The 17,064-nt window shown below is 32.9% G+C and overlaps 1 protein-coding gene across 1 annotated transcript; it reads left to right on the top strand.

The window, feature by feature from the left end:
* Positions 1-1,662: 1,662 nt before the first annotated feature.
* Positions 1,663-15,700, top strand: LOC127965871 (hippocampus abundant transcript 1 protein). Its single transcript, XM_052566568.1, has 12 exons — positions 1,663-1,952; positions 4,074-4,172; positions 5,347-5,409; positions 5,495-5,622; positions 6,220-6,334; positions 6,498-6,716; positions 8,815-8,928; positions 9,790-9,861; positions 11,672-11,784; positions 11,933-12,030; positions 12,257-12,411; positions 13,415-15,700. Exons 1-12 carry the CDS (start codon positions 1,866-1,868, stop codon positions 13,628-13,630), a joined length of 1,479 nt encoding a protein of 492 aa, XP_052422528.1. The 5' UTR covers positions 1,663-1,865; the 3' UTR covers positions 13,631-15,700.
* Positions 15,701-17,064: the final 1,364 nt, after the last annotated feature.

The raw sequence follows: 17,064 nt of genomic DNA, 5'->3' as shown, positions 1-17,064 counted from the left end.
GTTTCCTTCTCAGCAGATGCTGGTTTCAATCGCTTCCTTTTCTCACTTTCAGATGAGAGCAGGTTCAGTTTTGCTTTATAAGATGATTTTTTTAGACAGGTAATGTGAAACAACAAGGCATAGCCTCTACCTGTCTAGTTGTTGTAATTCTGCATCTAACATGGTGAAAGCTTTATGGATCATGTTCACGGCCTCGTCATGAAAATCTCACTGAAATCTCTGTGAACGCTCACCTGGATGAAAGCCACACAAGTTTTTATGCACTGGTTACAAAATCATATATTTCCTTACATATAAAGAAACAATGCATCTAGACAGTCATATATTCATTAATATTTAAAGCTAAAATCTCCATGCACTGTTTGGAGTTTAGGGTAAGATTTGTAAATGTTTTGAAAGAAGTCTCTTATGCTCTCAGGGGTTGCATTTATTTGATCAAACATACAGTAAAATTCTGAAATATTATTATAATTTAAAATAAGTGTCTTCTATGTGAATATATGTTAACATTTAATTTATATATGTGATCAAAGCTGAATTTTCAGCATGGTTACTCCAGTCTTCAGCAGTTCTGGGTATAACATATAATTTGGATAAAATTACTGAATCAGATTCCAAAAATGAAGAAGTCATTATTAGATGAAATTACATTTTAAAAATGCTCATAAATCAGATCAAAAGTTACTTTTTTTATGGATTACACCATTGAATATTATTCACACAATGGCAGTAAATAAATCATAATTTAGTGATTTTCAATTCAAATATTTTGAATACATTTACTCAATCGTCATCTGATGATTTTTCATATATTGTAATGTTAGTAACTATGGATAAAAACAGTTGCACAGGCATTATGTTTGAATCAATAATCTGTATGAACAATTAAATAAAACAGTTTTCAGCAGTTTATTGGATTCACACACCAAACACGAAAACTATATTTCCTACATCTGTTAATGATAAGTGTAATGCTTATTTTTCGTGTCGCCTTATGGCATTACATAAAACTAGTGATACAGATCAACAAACTTCATCATGCTACAGATCTGCTGCCAGAGAGCCACTTAACTTATTGATGCAAGCCATAAAAATAGTTGTGTTCTAGGACAAATTCATTCATATTAAACTGATTAACTCAAATAGACCGACTTTAAACAATATATTTATTTATAAAACAACATTATGGAACCACATAATCTGTCTTTATATTTAATAAAAGGTCTATCACCGGTTACACAGCAAAGACACGTTTAAATAAAAAAAAAATACAAATATTGAATCGATTTGAAACCCGATTTTCTGTTTCTGTGTGGCATAGTATTTATATGCATAAATTACTTGCACTTGCACTAATAGCAATAAAAATAAACACTGCCATTGAAGCGAAATGACTGAATCTCAACAAAATTTCAAATGGCACGTAGAGGCTTTTGCATCTACGTGAAAAACAGACTTTCAATTAATATAAAAATAAATAAGTAAATTGATTTATAGTAAGCTGTATTAATAGTGAGGTCTCATCATCCAGTTCACTGTGATATATTTGTCTAAGCCTCTTGGTAACATCCTCTGGATGCATCATCTTTTTGTTCTTCAGTCGCCAGGCCACGCTGTTCCTCCGTCTGACCGCGCGGGGGCGCTGTTCTGCGCACTGCGATCACGTAACACACGGCACAGACTCACAGCAGAGGCACCACTTCATCCGGACGGGCTGCTTGTTACTGGATGAATATAACCGAGCAGAACCTCGCAGATTTGTGTTTTTTGGCCGGTTGGACGGCTGTACTCGACTAAAGCTGGAAGGAGCGCAGATATGCACGCAGCAGGACGGATTTTACGTTCCTCACGTGAGATGTGATGAGATGATGAAAAAGATGGGCGAGAAAGACCCTAAACAGAGCAGCCGAGTTGTGCTGGTCAAGAGGATCATAATGAAGCATGACACTCCGGTGAGAATAACACGCATGACGCAAACACGCCTCTGAGACCTATTCATTCATTCATTCATTGTGTTTTCTGTTGATATTAGCTTCGGTTACTCGCGTAAAACATGTACAATGATACAATATGTGTTTATATGGCTTGCTGCGTTATAATACGCGTGCATGAGCAAATATTTGTCTTTTTAATCGTATTATATACGTGTGCACGAGCGGCCAACGTTATCTGACAAATCACATCATTTCGGATTTGTTTAAAACTGCGATCGAATTGTCGATATAACAAATTCTTTATATGATTTTTCATAGTGTAATATCGATAGGTGTCATGTGCGATATCGATGATTTTTATCAGGGTGAGGTGACGCTAATGCTGTAATGGAGCGCTGCTGTGTGTTATTACGTAACTGACGCGAGCGCGCGGACACAACACCTAGATCTGATGCGCGCGCGCAGTCTGTTGTCATGGGGACGCCGGAATCTTCATTCATTCATTCATTCCTTACTGTCTGTGATGTCATCAGCGCTTCCTGTTGAGCTTCAGACAGAACTCATTCTTCCAGTAAGAAATTTAACGGATTTACAAATAAGTATTTACAAATTTGATTGTTTGCTCAGCTATATATGTGAACGTAATTATTATTTTATGTAAAATCTTTAAATAAAAATTGTTTTTGTTAATAATTTTATATATATTTTTATATATATTAGTTATATATTTATAAATATATATCAATATATATCACTATATATCAATATATATATATATATGCATATATATAACGTTATACATGTATAATAACTATATAATAATGAATACATGCATTTATTATAAAATATAAAATAAATATCTTAATTATATTTAAAGTTACATACATTACATATTTAAATATATATTTATGCATCAAATAAGTTATTTTGTATGTATATGTGTATATATATATATATATATATATATATATGTGTGTATATATATATATATATATATATATATATATACACACACATATATATATATATATATATACACATATATATATATATATATATATGTGTGTATATATATATATATATATATATATATATGTGTGTGTATATATATATATATATATATATATATATATATATACACACACATATATATATATATATATATATATATATATATACACACACATATATATATATATATATATATATATATATATATATATATATATATACACATATATATATATATATATATATATATATATATATATATATATATACACATATACACATATATATATACATATATATATATATATATATATGTGTGTGTATATATATATATATATATATATATATATATATATATATATATATATATATATATATACACACACATATATATATATATATATATACACACATATATATATATATATATATATATATATATATATATATATATATATATATATATACACACAAGTGTGTATTTGATATTTTTATTATAAATGCATGTATTTTATAATGAATTAAATTTTTTGGGATGTAGAAAAAAAAAAGATTTTGGAATGTATTTTTTACAAAATGCAATTTTCTACTCTTTTTCTAAACACAGTCATCCAGAACAACTAAAATAATTAAAATTGAATAAAATTATAAGACAATTCATGCATGCAACTCGCATATTACATTTTTGTTTGGTTTATATTATTAAACTTTTCTATCACATTACACAAGAAGTGCTCCTAGAGCCTTAAAAAGCTTCACAGATCCATGAAAGATTCAGTGAGAGTTAAACGCTGTCCATTACATAACTGCTATAACAAGTGTCCTGTTTTCAGCCAGATACCGTCTCTGTGTTTCCTGCTTCATGTATAAATGAGATTAAATGACATTATTCTTCACTCTTTCATTCGTTAGACATTCTTGCGATGGCATATTAAGCATCACAGTGAATTCTTTGAGACATTAGACTGTGAACAGAGTTTGGCACGACTCAATCTCTTTGCTCTTTTGTGTCTAAACATCTCGGAGGAATAGCAATGAGACGAGTCCCAGTGAAAGCCGAGGAGTCTGGCATTCAGCATTCTGAATAGCATTATTAATAAAGAGCTGTTTATGTGTGTGATGCTGCAGGTCCAGCAGGGCATCGGGAAGCCGAGCGTCTATCATGCTGTCGTGGTCATCTTCCTGGAGTTTTTCGCCTGGGGTCTCCTGACCACGCCGATGCTCACTGTGAGTTACTTTAATTCTCAGTTCTGTTTGTGTTTCACGTTTATCAGGATTAATACTTCTGTCATTACAAATGCAATATTAAATTTTTGGCACCAGAAGGTGTCCATGAAAGGTTAAAGTCCACTATTCAATCTTGAGAGACTGAACATTTTTATGATGTTTTGTTTCTGTAATATTTCTGGAACATTTCATGAAGAACTGAACTTTAACATTTAAAAAAAAAAAAAAGAATAAAATGTAAGAATTCTGTAAACTAAAACTATTAAATACCTTTTATGGTATTTTAGATAAAGCTGAAATAATATAAATATTGGATAAAATAAGCTGAAATAAAATAAGTTAGAGGTACACAAATTACTAAAACCTAAGCTTAAATAAAAATAAATTTAAATCTATATAGAAATATGAAAAATAATTATAAAAATGACAAAAGCATCAGTTTGCAGTGTTATATTAACTAAAAGTAAACTATAAAAATTATTTCCAGTATTTGAAATAAAACTGAAGTAAAAAAACCTTAACCTTAAAAAAAAAATTATTTGTTTTTGCAGCTAATTGAAATGAAATAAAATAAGTTGAAGTTGAAGTACTTAAATTAAATTGAAATAAAGCTTTTAGAATTAATTTTCAGAATGATAGAAATGACAAAAGCACACTTAGTTTTTAGCATTATTACTGAAAACTAAACAATTAAAAATATGCTTTGGTAATTTAAATAAAGCTGAAATAAAATATAAATATTAGATGAAACCCATGCTCCTAAAACTTGCTTCAGAAATGAGAAAAACTTCAAAAATGTAACTTCAAATTTTAAACGTTGCCTTGACCGTTAACTAAAATAAATAAGTTAAATGACCAAAAATATGACATGAAATCAATAATAAATAAAAAAAAAAATAGAAACACTAAATAAAAATTTAGTAAAAAAACTAATAAAAATGACAAAAGCACAGAAAATTGAAATGAAAACCAAAAAAATGAAAATAAAAGCTAAATATTAATAAATAAATGATATATCATAATATATACATTAAATAGCACTTGATAGCCATCTGTAGTCTTTGGTTATTTGTGAAGGCAAATTGAAAAATACACATCAGTGCACCTTTAATTTTGAGAAATAAATTGTTTTATATTTGATCTGTCTATTGAAATGTGAATTCTTCATTTGTAGGTTTTACATGAAACGTTCCCCAAACACACGTTCTTAATAAACGGCCTGATTCAGGGAGTGAAGGTACGTGATGGGGATATTTTGGACTGGTTTCGGTGGTGCGTGTTGGTTTTATTGTCTCGCTGATGTTTCTGCTTTGGTTCGTCAGGGTCTGCTGTCGTTTATGAGCGCTCCGTTAATCGGCGCTCTGTCAGACGTGTGGGGCAGACGATCGTTTCTGTTGGTTACCGTGTTCTTCACGTGTGCGCCCATCCCGCTCATGAGACTCAGTCCATGGTAAGACTGTCCTCACGTGACCTCTGACCTCTGACAGTGCAATACACTGGGCCAGATGATGTGACTTGCAGAGAAAACATGAAAATATCAGGAACCTTTTTAAACTGTGATGAATGTAAATTGTTATGATTGTATAACATGCAATGGAATATTTGTAATTTTTTTTTTTTACTAATAACTAACTAAATGTGTGTGGGTGTGTGTGTGTGTATATATATATATATATATATATATATATATATATATATATATATATATATATATATATATATAGTAATTCATATATAATAATAATATTATATACAAAATATTTTGACTTTTAAATTAACATTATATAATTTTATTATGTATATTTCATACAGTGTTTGACTTATAAAATCATTATAAAAGTTATATATTTTAATTATGATATGTATAATATTTACTTTGTTCTTGATATACTGTACACACACACACACACACACACATATTTATATATTATATATATATAAATCAATAATCCAATACAAAAAAAGTTTACGGAAATTCATCGGAAAAATATTTAGGGTGCTCCAAATCAACGTCTTAGTTCATCTTATATTCTTATTTTGTTTTCAGGTGGTACTTTGCCATGATATCAGTGTCCGGCACATTTTCCGTCACTTTCTCTGTCATCTTTGCGTACATCGCAGACGTCACGGATGTGCGTGAGAGGAGTACGGCGTACGGACTCGTAAGTGGCTCTTTTATTAAATATAAAAAGCATCTTGGATAGATCTCAGAGTCTCAGTGAAGCTGTTTTAGGAGATTTCTATTTCCAAAGTTCTTCTGCATGACCTGGATTCAGTGTCCTTGACCCAGATGGATAGATGAATTATATTTCTTTACACCTCCAGGTTTCGGCGACGTTCGCAGCGAGTCTGGTCACCAGTCCGGCCATCGGCGCGTACCTGTCGGCCAGCTACGGAGATAATCTGGTGGTGTTGCTGGCGACGGTCATCGCTCTGGCTGATATCTGCTTCATCCTGCTGGCCGTCCCAGAGTCACTGCCCGACAAGATGAGGCTCAACACATGGGGGACGCCCATCTCCTGGGAGCAGGCCGACCCGTTCGCTGTAAGGATTTCTAGAAGCATTCTCCACTTGTTTATTAATTTTTTTGGTTTATTTGGTTATAATGATATGTCAGCATTATGAAAAGGTAACTTAAAAGATTATTTAATGCTATTTTTGACATTTAAACATTACAAATAGTAGCTTTAGAAAGAAATATTTTGACGAACACATCACCATTATTCCCAGTAAATATATTTCTGAAGATGCTGTTGACATGGAATTTTCACCAGTTGTCAGTAACAAACCAAGTTATTCATACGTGCAAAGAAAATAAGACGAATGAGAAGTTCTGTGTAATAAAGGGGAGAAGTATTGAACATGAACACATGAAGAAAGCCAAGACACCAGCAGAAATCTATCAGTAAGTTGAAAGAAATCCTGCTCCTCGCCAGAGGAAATTAATATTAGCTGGTTTGGTCCCAAATGATGGGCTATAAAAAGGTGTCTCATTACCAACGTGTCACACAAGAAGCATTTCATGATGGGAAAAAGCAAAGAGCTTTCTCAAGACCTTCACAGCCTTATTGTTGCAAAACATACCGATGGCATTGGTTAAAGAAGGGTTTCTAAACTTCTGAATCTATTGGTGAGACAAAAATTGAGCTTTTTGGAGGCCATAATACACTTAGATGGCACATCACACCAAAACATCATGGTGTGGCACTGGCAAAATTCATATAATTGAAGGAAGGATGAATGGAAAAATGTACTGAGACATTCTTGATAAAAATCTGCTGCCATCCACCAGGTTGATGAAGATGAAACAGGGGTGGACATTTCAGCGAGACAATGATCCCAAACATTTCCAAGGAAACTCAATTGGTTTCAGTGAAAGAAAGTAAAGCTGCTAGAATGGCCAGCCAATCATCTGACTTGAAATTAATAGAAAATATATGGAAAGCTCTAAAGATTAGTGTTTATAGAAGAGGCCCATGGAACCTTCAAGATTTAAAGACTGTTTGTGTGGAAGAATACATTTACATTCTGGTAAAAAAAATTATAATTGTATAGGCTGAATGCACTTTAAGTCAATTTGGATAAAAGCATGTGCTAAATGCATAAATGTAATGTAATGTAATGTAAAAGAATGGGGCAAAATCACACCTGAGCAATGTATGCGACTAGTTTCTCCATACAGGAGGCATCTTGAAGCCTTCATTAAAAAAAAAGGCTTTTGTATGAAGTATTAAATTAATTTCAGTAAGCGTGTTCAATACTTTTTCCCTGGGTCATTCCATTTTATTACACAGAACTTAATTTCTGAATTTATTTGTATTGTTTTCTTTGTATGTATGGATTACTTGGGTTGTTATCAACATCTGAAGAACATTCCATGTCAACAGCACCTTCAGAAATATATTTTCTGAGAAAAAAACGTATGTTACCCACTGTAAATTTTTATGCTACAACGACCTCACAAACTATGAAACATAAAAGGAGATAACTTGAGAAACATGTTTTTTTTTTTTTTAAATCAAGCAATTTTTGCTGTAAGAACTTATAAGATCTTATTGATTTTTACAATTATTTATTTTTATGACGACGTTATGTAAAAAAAATAGATATTCAACATACATATATATATATATATATATATATATATATATATATATATATATATATATATATATATATATATATATGTATGTGTATATATGTATGTGTATATATATATATATATATATATATATATATATATATATATATATATATATATATAAAATTGATTAGGATATAATTGATTGGATAGGTGAGGTGTCCAAGTCGCAACATTTACAAACTGGGGTGCCTCAGGGCTCAGTTCATGGACCACTTCTCTTCTCCCTCTACATGGCCATCACTAGGTTCTGTCATTCAGAAACATGGCTTTTCATATCACTGCTATTCTGATGGCCCTCAATTTTACCTCTCATTCCATCCTGATTTAAATATATCAGGATGGAATATATCAGTAGTTTAAATGGAAAAAATTACATCTGCTTACAATTATCTGCTTCGTACCGATTCTTAAAATAAAACACTACTATACAATTTTTTTTTTATTTCGGTTTTATGAGCTACTGAATGTTTTATTGATGCTTTTTGTGTTTCTTTGCAGTCTTTGCGGAAGGTCGGGCAGGACACGACCGTTCTGCTTATCTGTATCACAGTGTTTCTGTCCTATCTGCCCGAGGCGGGCCAGTACTCCAGCTTTTTCCTCTACCTGCGACAGGTAAGCGGTTTATTTTTGTTTTTTAAAGAACAAATATAAAGGTTCTATATTTAATGTTCCTGTTTAAAGCAGCTGTCTGCTTCCATTAAACTTTCATCAGTGGTTTATCCTGCAGGGTGCTTTATTTATGTTGCATTTTTCACTGTCTGCTGACTGGAAGGTTTTTAGTACCAGCATGCTTCTAATTAACTAAACAAGTAGGATCAGTAAACAAAAACACTACCATACTACTCAAATTGCTTCTGCATGATGACCAACAAAATGTGCTAACTTGTAGTAAATATCATAGTAAATACTTTTTCATTAATTCTAAATGTGTTTTTTTTAAGTCTCATGGTCACCAAGGCTGCATTTTTAAAAAAAATTAAAAGTACAGTAAAATTAAAGAGAGTAATATTCTGAAATTACATTTAAAAATAAAAACTGTAGTAAATAACGTTGTACAATACTCTTTTTTTTTTTTTTTAATCATTCTAATATCCTGATTTGCTACTCAAGAAGCATTTCCACAATATGATTTGTGGAAACTGATACATTTTATTTTATTTCACAGATGAATAGAACCTCAAAACAACAGTATTGATTTAAAGTTAATCAATGAAACGAATGCATCCTTATTGAATAAAAGTATAATTTTTCCTAATATATATTTATTTAGTTTTAGAATTTCTTATTTATAATAGCTGTACTCTATTTCACACACTGGTCGGTTTCTCAGGAAGTTCAGCTGGATTGTTAGTGGCATCCTGAGTGTTGAGTTGAGTTCAGTGATGGATCATTACTGGATATAACGGAGTTCATTGGATCGAGGTGCGCTGGTGCAGACTGATGGTGATGTGGCTCTTTCTCTGTGTCTCTCAGGTCATTAACTTCTCACCCAAAACGATCGCGGTGTTCATCGGCGTGGTGGGAATCCTCTCAATCCTGGCGCAGGTATTTAATTGAAGCAATATATATATATTGCTGTGCCTTATTACTTGTGTCTTTGAGCCGACGAGGCGTCTCGTGAAAGTGGCTCTCGCAAACGCTTTCTAATTGAATCGAATTTCTTTAAAAGTTCAGCGGTAAATGTAATGAAATATAGGCAGCACTTTAATGAGCAGATAGCATGGTGTTAACTGGTTTATTTAAGTGGAGGGGTTTTATTTTTAGCCCCACAACAAGCAAGTTGAATTCTAGCAGCTTTGCTCCGTGATACAGCAATGCAAATGATGGCTTAGTAAAATAACAACAACAGCTCCCTGCATGTTGGAAAATAAATAGCTGCTGATTTGCAAAAAGGCTTAATTTTACCTAAAATGATGATGCTAAGTTGAAATATTAAAATAATATAAATGTAATGTGTCTTTGTCTGTGCGTGTGCAAATATATATATATATATATATATATATATATATATATATATATATATATATATATATATATATATATATATATATATTTATAAAAATAAATAAATAAATAAATAAATATCACATTTTACTATGATAAAATAAGAATTATTTTTTTTTAAATGATGCATATGTATATCAGGCTTTAATACATTCATCAAAATAACAAAACCAGTTGATTTTTTAAGGTTTTGGTTTTAATGTTAAAAAATAAGTATTTAAAATGCATATTTTAACTTAAAATCTGCAAAAGAGTGGAAAATATATTCATATCATTTATTGTTAAAGAACTTTACATAAATACAGGTTTATGAATAAATATGCTTTTCCCCCCACAAAAGCTGTTTGGATTTAGTAAAACACTGGAAACACATGCGTATGTTTTCATTTGCTGGCCACTAAACCCAGATATCATCAGATGCATAATGTCATACATGTTGAAATGGAATGATAATTACACAGCAGGGATTCTGATGAAGATCTTATGAAGATAAATCTAAGACCTTTTAAGACACAAGTTTAATGAATAAATTATAGGGAACATCATTTGTCATGATGATCTTTAAATGTAAATATCTAGGAAGCGCAATGAGTTGTATTTGGCAGTACTTCAAAGTTTGAAAATAGAAATTCCTACAGATATCCATTACTTTTTGATTCATTTTACAAAAATAAATAAATAAATAAAGCTTAAGTATAATGGGAATATCTTTTATTCTACCTTCTGATGACGCTGCTAACAAGTCTTGTTGTTCCTGAGTATATTTGTCTTGTTTTCCAGAGCAAATGTGTAACGATTCTTAAATTAAAACAGAAGCACAGTCTTGCTTTCTAAGAAATTTATCAAAATAAAATAAAAATTAATAAATATCTACCAGTGGGCTCAGAAATATCTACTTAATTCAAAGGTAAAACAACTTCTCATTCTCCATGGACAGATATTGGTTCTCGTTTTCAGCTTGAAATCACTTTTTAGTTTCTCAGGTTTAGTATCTGCCTTTTGCATCTAAAGTTAATGTTCCCTGATTTAAAGCTGTTTCTACTGGAAAAACTAAAAATATATATTGAAGATGTTTTTTTTTTTTGGTCTTTTTTGCAGTGCAGTGCATGCAACATTTAATGCATGACTATATATGTAAGATTTTCTGCCCTTTTTAAGTTCTTAATTTAAAAATGAAGAATAATTTGGCCATTGCAAACAAAAATGCAACAGAATGCATTAGATTTTGTGACGTGCTCAAGCAAAATGAACTTTTTTTGGAATTTGAACCCCAAAATTAGTATGAAACGACTATTTGTTCAGCAAATATGTTGCAGGGCAGTGTGATTATTAATTCTCATGTTCCCTACAGACGCTGTTTCTGACTTTATTAATGAGGACCATCGGGAACAAGAACACGGTTCTTCTGGGTCTGGGTTTCCAGATTTTCCAGTTGGCCTGGTACGGTTTGGGGTCCGAGCCGTGGTGAGTTCACATCGAGATCAAGAGAAATGATCTGCTTATGCATGCATTATATAAGAATGATCTGGTTTAAGAAGAGTGAGTCACTTCTGTTTGATGTTCATCGTGTCCAGAAGCGATTGTGGTTTATGCTGATGTTATATTTGTTTAGGATGATGTGGGCGGCAGGCGCGGTGGCAGCGATGTCCAGCATAACCTTCCCTGCTGTGAGCGCTTTAGTGTCATGCAGCGCAGATCCAGATAAACAGGGTAAACTCTTATATCTGACAACTTTCAAGATTATAATTGTTCCAAACTTTAAGGATTGAAGAAAAACATCTGTGCACTATAAAAACAGGAACTTCAGAAAGTACACATTTTTATTTCATGTTGGCTTCTAAGTGAAAATCTGATGCATTTAAATAATAATAATAATAATAATAATTTGTTGCATTTATACAGCATGTTTTCATGTGTGTGTGCTGTGTTACCTCAGGTCTGGTTCAGGGCATGATAACAGGGATCCGTGGGCTCTGTAACGGTTTGGGTCCGGCGCTGTACGGCTTCGTCTTCTTCCTCTTTAATGTGGAGTTGAGCGAGATCCCCTCCATCGAGCCCGACTACGCCATGCCACTACAGCCCTCACCAGAGGTACAGGTGTCAGTCTGGCTGCTATACAGTTTCAACCTGGTTTAGTGAATCAGTTCAAAATATTGATTCAGTGATTCATTTGCATCATGACTCAAAGGCACTCCACGCACAGCAATTTTACTGCTTAAATATTTATTTTCTAATAGAATTTTTGAACCTATTTGGCTACAATGACTTTGGTTGAAATTATTTAAAATGTATATAAATGATAATGTTACTTTTGAGGTCACTTAAGAGCAAATAAATGAATAACAATAATTATAAAAATAATAAAATAAATGTTTTTCTTCTATCATCCTCATTTCAAGTCTCTTTGGATAATAGCATCTGCTAAATGACTAAATGTAAATCTCAATTAATCACTTTAAGAGCAGAAAGTTAAAAATGTAAAAATTATGTATATATATGTGTGTGTGTGTATATATATATATATATATATATATATATATATATATAAATTATTTTGCTTTGCACAGTATATATCTGTCTATGTGTGTGTAAAAATATAATATATTTACTATAGATTCACTATACTTTATTTCGTACAAAATGTTTGCTGTATGATGTCATGTAAAAATTATATATTATATATAACGAAATTTGTCATATTTGCACAAAACAAAAAAAAATTAATTTTTAAATATAAAAATATATAATTTCACATCAGCATATAAGTAAAATCTTATCATAGATCATAAATGTTATTCAGAACAGGAATGAAAAATTTAAGTAAAAAACGAATATTAATCATAGTGGAAAGTGACATTTATTAGAAGCCTAAACTTATTTATTTAAACTGAAACTACTTGCATGTGGCAAATTAACTTAGCTCATCAAAAACTTTACTTGCATTGTGGAAAATACTTGATATATTCATTTAACATATGTATTACATATATATCTAAATAAATACTCAGTCAGAAGCTCAAACGGTGTCATAAATCCGTGTTGTCTTCCTCCAATGCCACTCACCTTCTGCCTGTTTTTTTTTTTTTTTGTGTAGAAGAGCTTAATCCCCGGTCCTCCGTTCCTCCTGGGTGCCTGCACAGTGGTGGCAGCGTTTGTAGTCGCTCTCTTCATCCCGGACCACCCCACGCCCCCAGCGACGCCCTGCCAAACCCGTAAGAGCAGCGCGAGTCTGGCCGGCGCTCACACCAACACACAGCTGCCGGGGAGCGAAGAGGACTTCGAACCGCTGCTCGAGGACAGCAACGTCTGACTCTGAAACTAAATCACAAATGAAAAAAAATGAAAAGGGCGTCAACAAATCGCAAACCCTCCACCTGTCAGCGACTAACATTTGAGAGCGTGCAGTGTTTCTTTTTTTGTTGTTTATGACAAAACGGTTATTGGTTTTGAACTCAGAGGCTTTTTTATTAAGCGTTTTTACAGCGTTTAACATGAATCAACACACTAAGGGCTCGATCAGTCAGATGGGATGCCTTCGTTTTGATTGAGTTTAAACACAAAGCTCTTTATGTATATAGATATTTGGGCGAAGTGCAGTAAAGTTTATTGTATGCGGAGCTTGAGGTGGCTGGAAGAATAACGTTGCTGTCGTGAGATTGAAGAAAAACTGGGTGAACTTCATGAGAACATGGTTTAGGCCATTGACTTTATTTTCAAGCACATTTTCTCCCTCCTTAAAACAGGCTTTATTTGCATGATGAAAAATCACATTTCCTGTGATTTCAAATAATTCCCCCAAACGGAATTTGAGATTAATACACAGTATTTTTCTACCGCAGTGACTGAAGCCTTAAAGTCACATATTCTGTGGCGTTTGACAAGGTTTTAATGTATTAGCGGTGCATCTGGTTGCATGAACAGTATTTGTGGCGATGTTAACCAAACCCAAAACACTAGAGCACCAGCGGAGGCTAACGTAGTTCTTCTAGGCCAGTTAGTTGTTTCGGACATGGCTTGATTGTGAAATTCTTGAAATGTGAGTGTGAGTGTGTGTGTGTGTAAAGGTTCTATGCAAGTAGTGATCAAAAATGTCATTAAATTTAGAAGTAAAATGGACTGTGAATGCCATTTCATGTTGAGAAACATGATAGTATTGCTTAAAATATTACATTTGTACACGTGAAAATTTACCTTCATTTTTACTTTGGAGAAAAAAAACTGCAAAGTGCATAAGTTAAGCTATTTTACTCAACCATATTTATATATTTCCTTAAGGATAATTCGTATTTATTAAAAAATCAGCCAACATCTAAGTACCAGCTACCTCATTTTTGGAGGTTTCGATGATTTCGTGAAACGAGGTTAGAGTCGATATTTTTATCTGCATTTTGTTTTGTTTTTATAGCCACAATCCATTTTCAAGAGGATTTTGGATTTTTCAGAGATTCATTAAAATTATTTTGTTCACGAATTCCATATCTTCTCATACAGTGAATGTTTTCCAAGCAGATGATGTATTTTGCACGAACACCCGTGAATTTCCAGAGTGATGCTTTATATTTCCGAGGCCTCTTTCTTTTTGTGCGAAGAACACTGTAGAGCATCTCATTAGAGTTTGAGGTCAACATCAGACTGACCTGTGCTTATTTCCTGTTCCACGTGTGCATCATTTCCTGCTCTTGCTGTATTCCATACAAATATGGCAGATATTCCATTCAGAACCCGATGAACTGTCAATCAGACAGAGATTGTGAGCATAATCTGAAATATTTGCTTTCCATCATTTATTCTCCAGATTTTAGTATTTTTTCATGTGTTTGCATTGTTTCATCCATAGTCCTGTTTATAATGCAGCGACGTGAAAGTTTATGCTTGAAATTGCGCTGTTGTGTATTTATGGCGCGATCTCTGAACGTGTGTAACGGCTCAGCCGTAGTTCCCGCGCTTTTGGGTTTTGAATTCGTGCACAGCTTCTAACGGCAGTTTTTACATGTAATATAGCGACGATCATATTCATTATTTTAGGATTGTAAAGTATTGTATATGTATTGAATAGTATTACAGAAAAACTTTTACATGTTGCCAGACACGCAATATTTTTGGAACAATTAACGCGCGGCTCCAAATAAAGTCAACCAATCGTCAGAAACGTCGCGCGAGTTCACTAGAATACCTTTAGCTTTTCCTTTCTGAACTTGTCAAGTATTTGTGTGTCTTTCAATGGGATACACAAGGTGCCTCAAGTGTAAAACATGTTCATTTGTAATCTGACTAGGCTACATTGAACAGCTGATGAAGATAAACTGTACAGGGATCCTTATGTAGCCTATATATTGTCATGTATTTTGTGAACCTATTAAAAAGGGGGAAATGAATATTACCAGTCATGCGTGATGGGTTTCTTCTGCATTATTTCTCTTGATCGTTAGATGGCGCTGTTGCGCTACTTACTTTCTGGGACTTCTGAGAACCGTAACAAAAAAATGACTGGGCATTGCCTCGTTTTTGACTGTACTACAGTAATAACAGGATGATGTATGAATATGGTAATCAGTAGTGCATGACATGTCTAAAAGAACCACAGGATAATGTGGCCATACTCTCAAAATGACATTTAAAATCGCCATGTTATCAACTTGTTTGCATTCTTAAGGCACAATCATTTAAATCACTATTCCTATAAATATTTGCATACCTATAAATATTCCAAATGCATGATCAATTATTGTAAATCAGATTGGGAGTTCATTTCAAAATGTCAATAAATCAACATGCAATAAATTCCCGCCCAATAAAACACAGATGCAAAGTCGTCAAATTGGTTCCTTGGTGTTTTAATGCACATGAAATACTCTTAAAGTGTCCACTCGAGTGCTCAGATTTCCTCTGGATGGCAGTGTTGATGTCTCCGAGATGTCAGAGTCTGACTGATGCTGAAAACCTTGAGATCTCATCAGAATAACCTCAGCCCAGTATCTAAATACTTCAGATGCAGTTCAGTTTAGTGATGATGTAAATGCAGAGAATGCAAAAGGTTAGAAAATGACAATACAATAGCCTTTATGTCTTCTGCACCGAGAAAAAAAAAAAAAAAAAACCTGGACATTTCTTGTTCGTTTTACAGACACGACACAAATTAACCAGTGCAAAATCAATACAGAAAAAAAAATCCTTCATATATTGGGCTCTGTTTTTACAGACGTCTTTGAGATTGTGAAGTCATGCTCAAATGCACACAAACATTTTTGACACTGTGCATGCAGATGTGCATCTGTGTAGTTCATAAATATTTATAGTAGTGGTTTTGACATGCTCTCTCCCTCGGGAGCAGTGAATGGATTACATCATGTATTTTTATGCATCAGCTGCATGTGTCCAACACAGAGGTCACATCAATTTTTTCACTCACACCAGTGTGCTTCAAGTGCACACTACACTGAGCCAGATTCTCAGTTCTGATGATGCTCTTACACTTCACACCTGAATCACCTCCTGTGATTTGGGTGTTACTGGTTTATGATGGTCTTTTATGATGAGCCACACTACATAAGCGGCTAAAGGGTTAATTCAGTCAAAAATGGTCATTCTGTTATCATTTACTCACCATCACCTCGTTCCAAACCTGCATGACTTTCATTCTTCTGTGAAACACAATACAAGTACTTTAGCAGAATTACAAAACACCATATGAACACAGTGTCCTAACGTGCATGGTAAGCTTTTCCTAAACCATTAAAAAGAAAA

This window comes from Carassius gibelio, chromosome B10 (genome assembly GCF_023724105.1).
Source record: "Carassius gibelio isolate Cgi1373 ecotype wild population from Czech Republic chromosome B10, carGib1.2-hapl.c, whole genome shotgun sequence".
NCBI lineage: Eukaryota > Metazoa > Chordata > Actinopteri > Cypriniformes > Cyprinidae > Carassius > Carassius gibelio.
The sequence above is the reverse complement of the archived record's forward strand: the minus strand, read 5'-3'. Positions and strand labels throughout refer to the sequence as shown.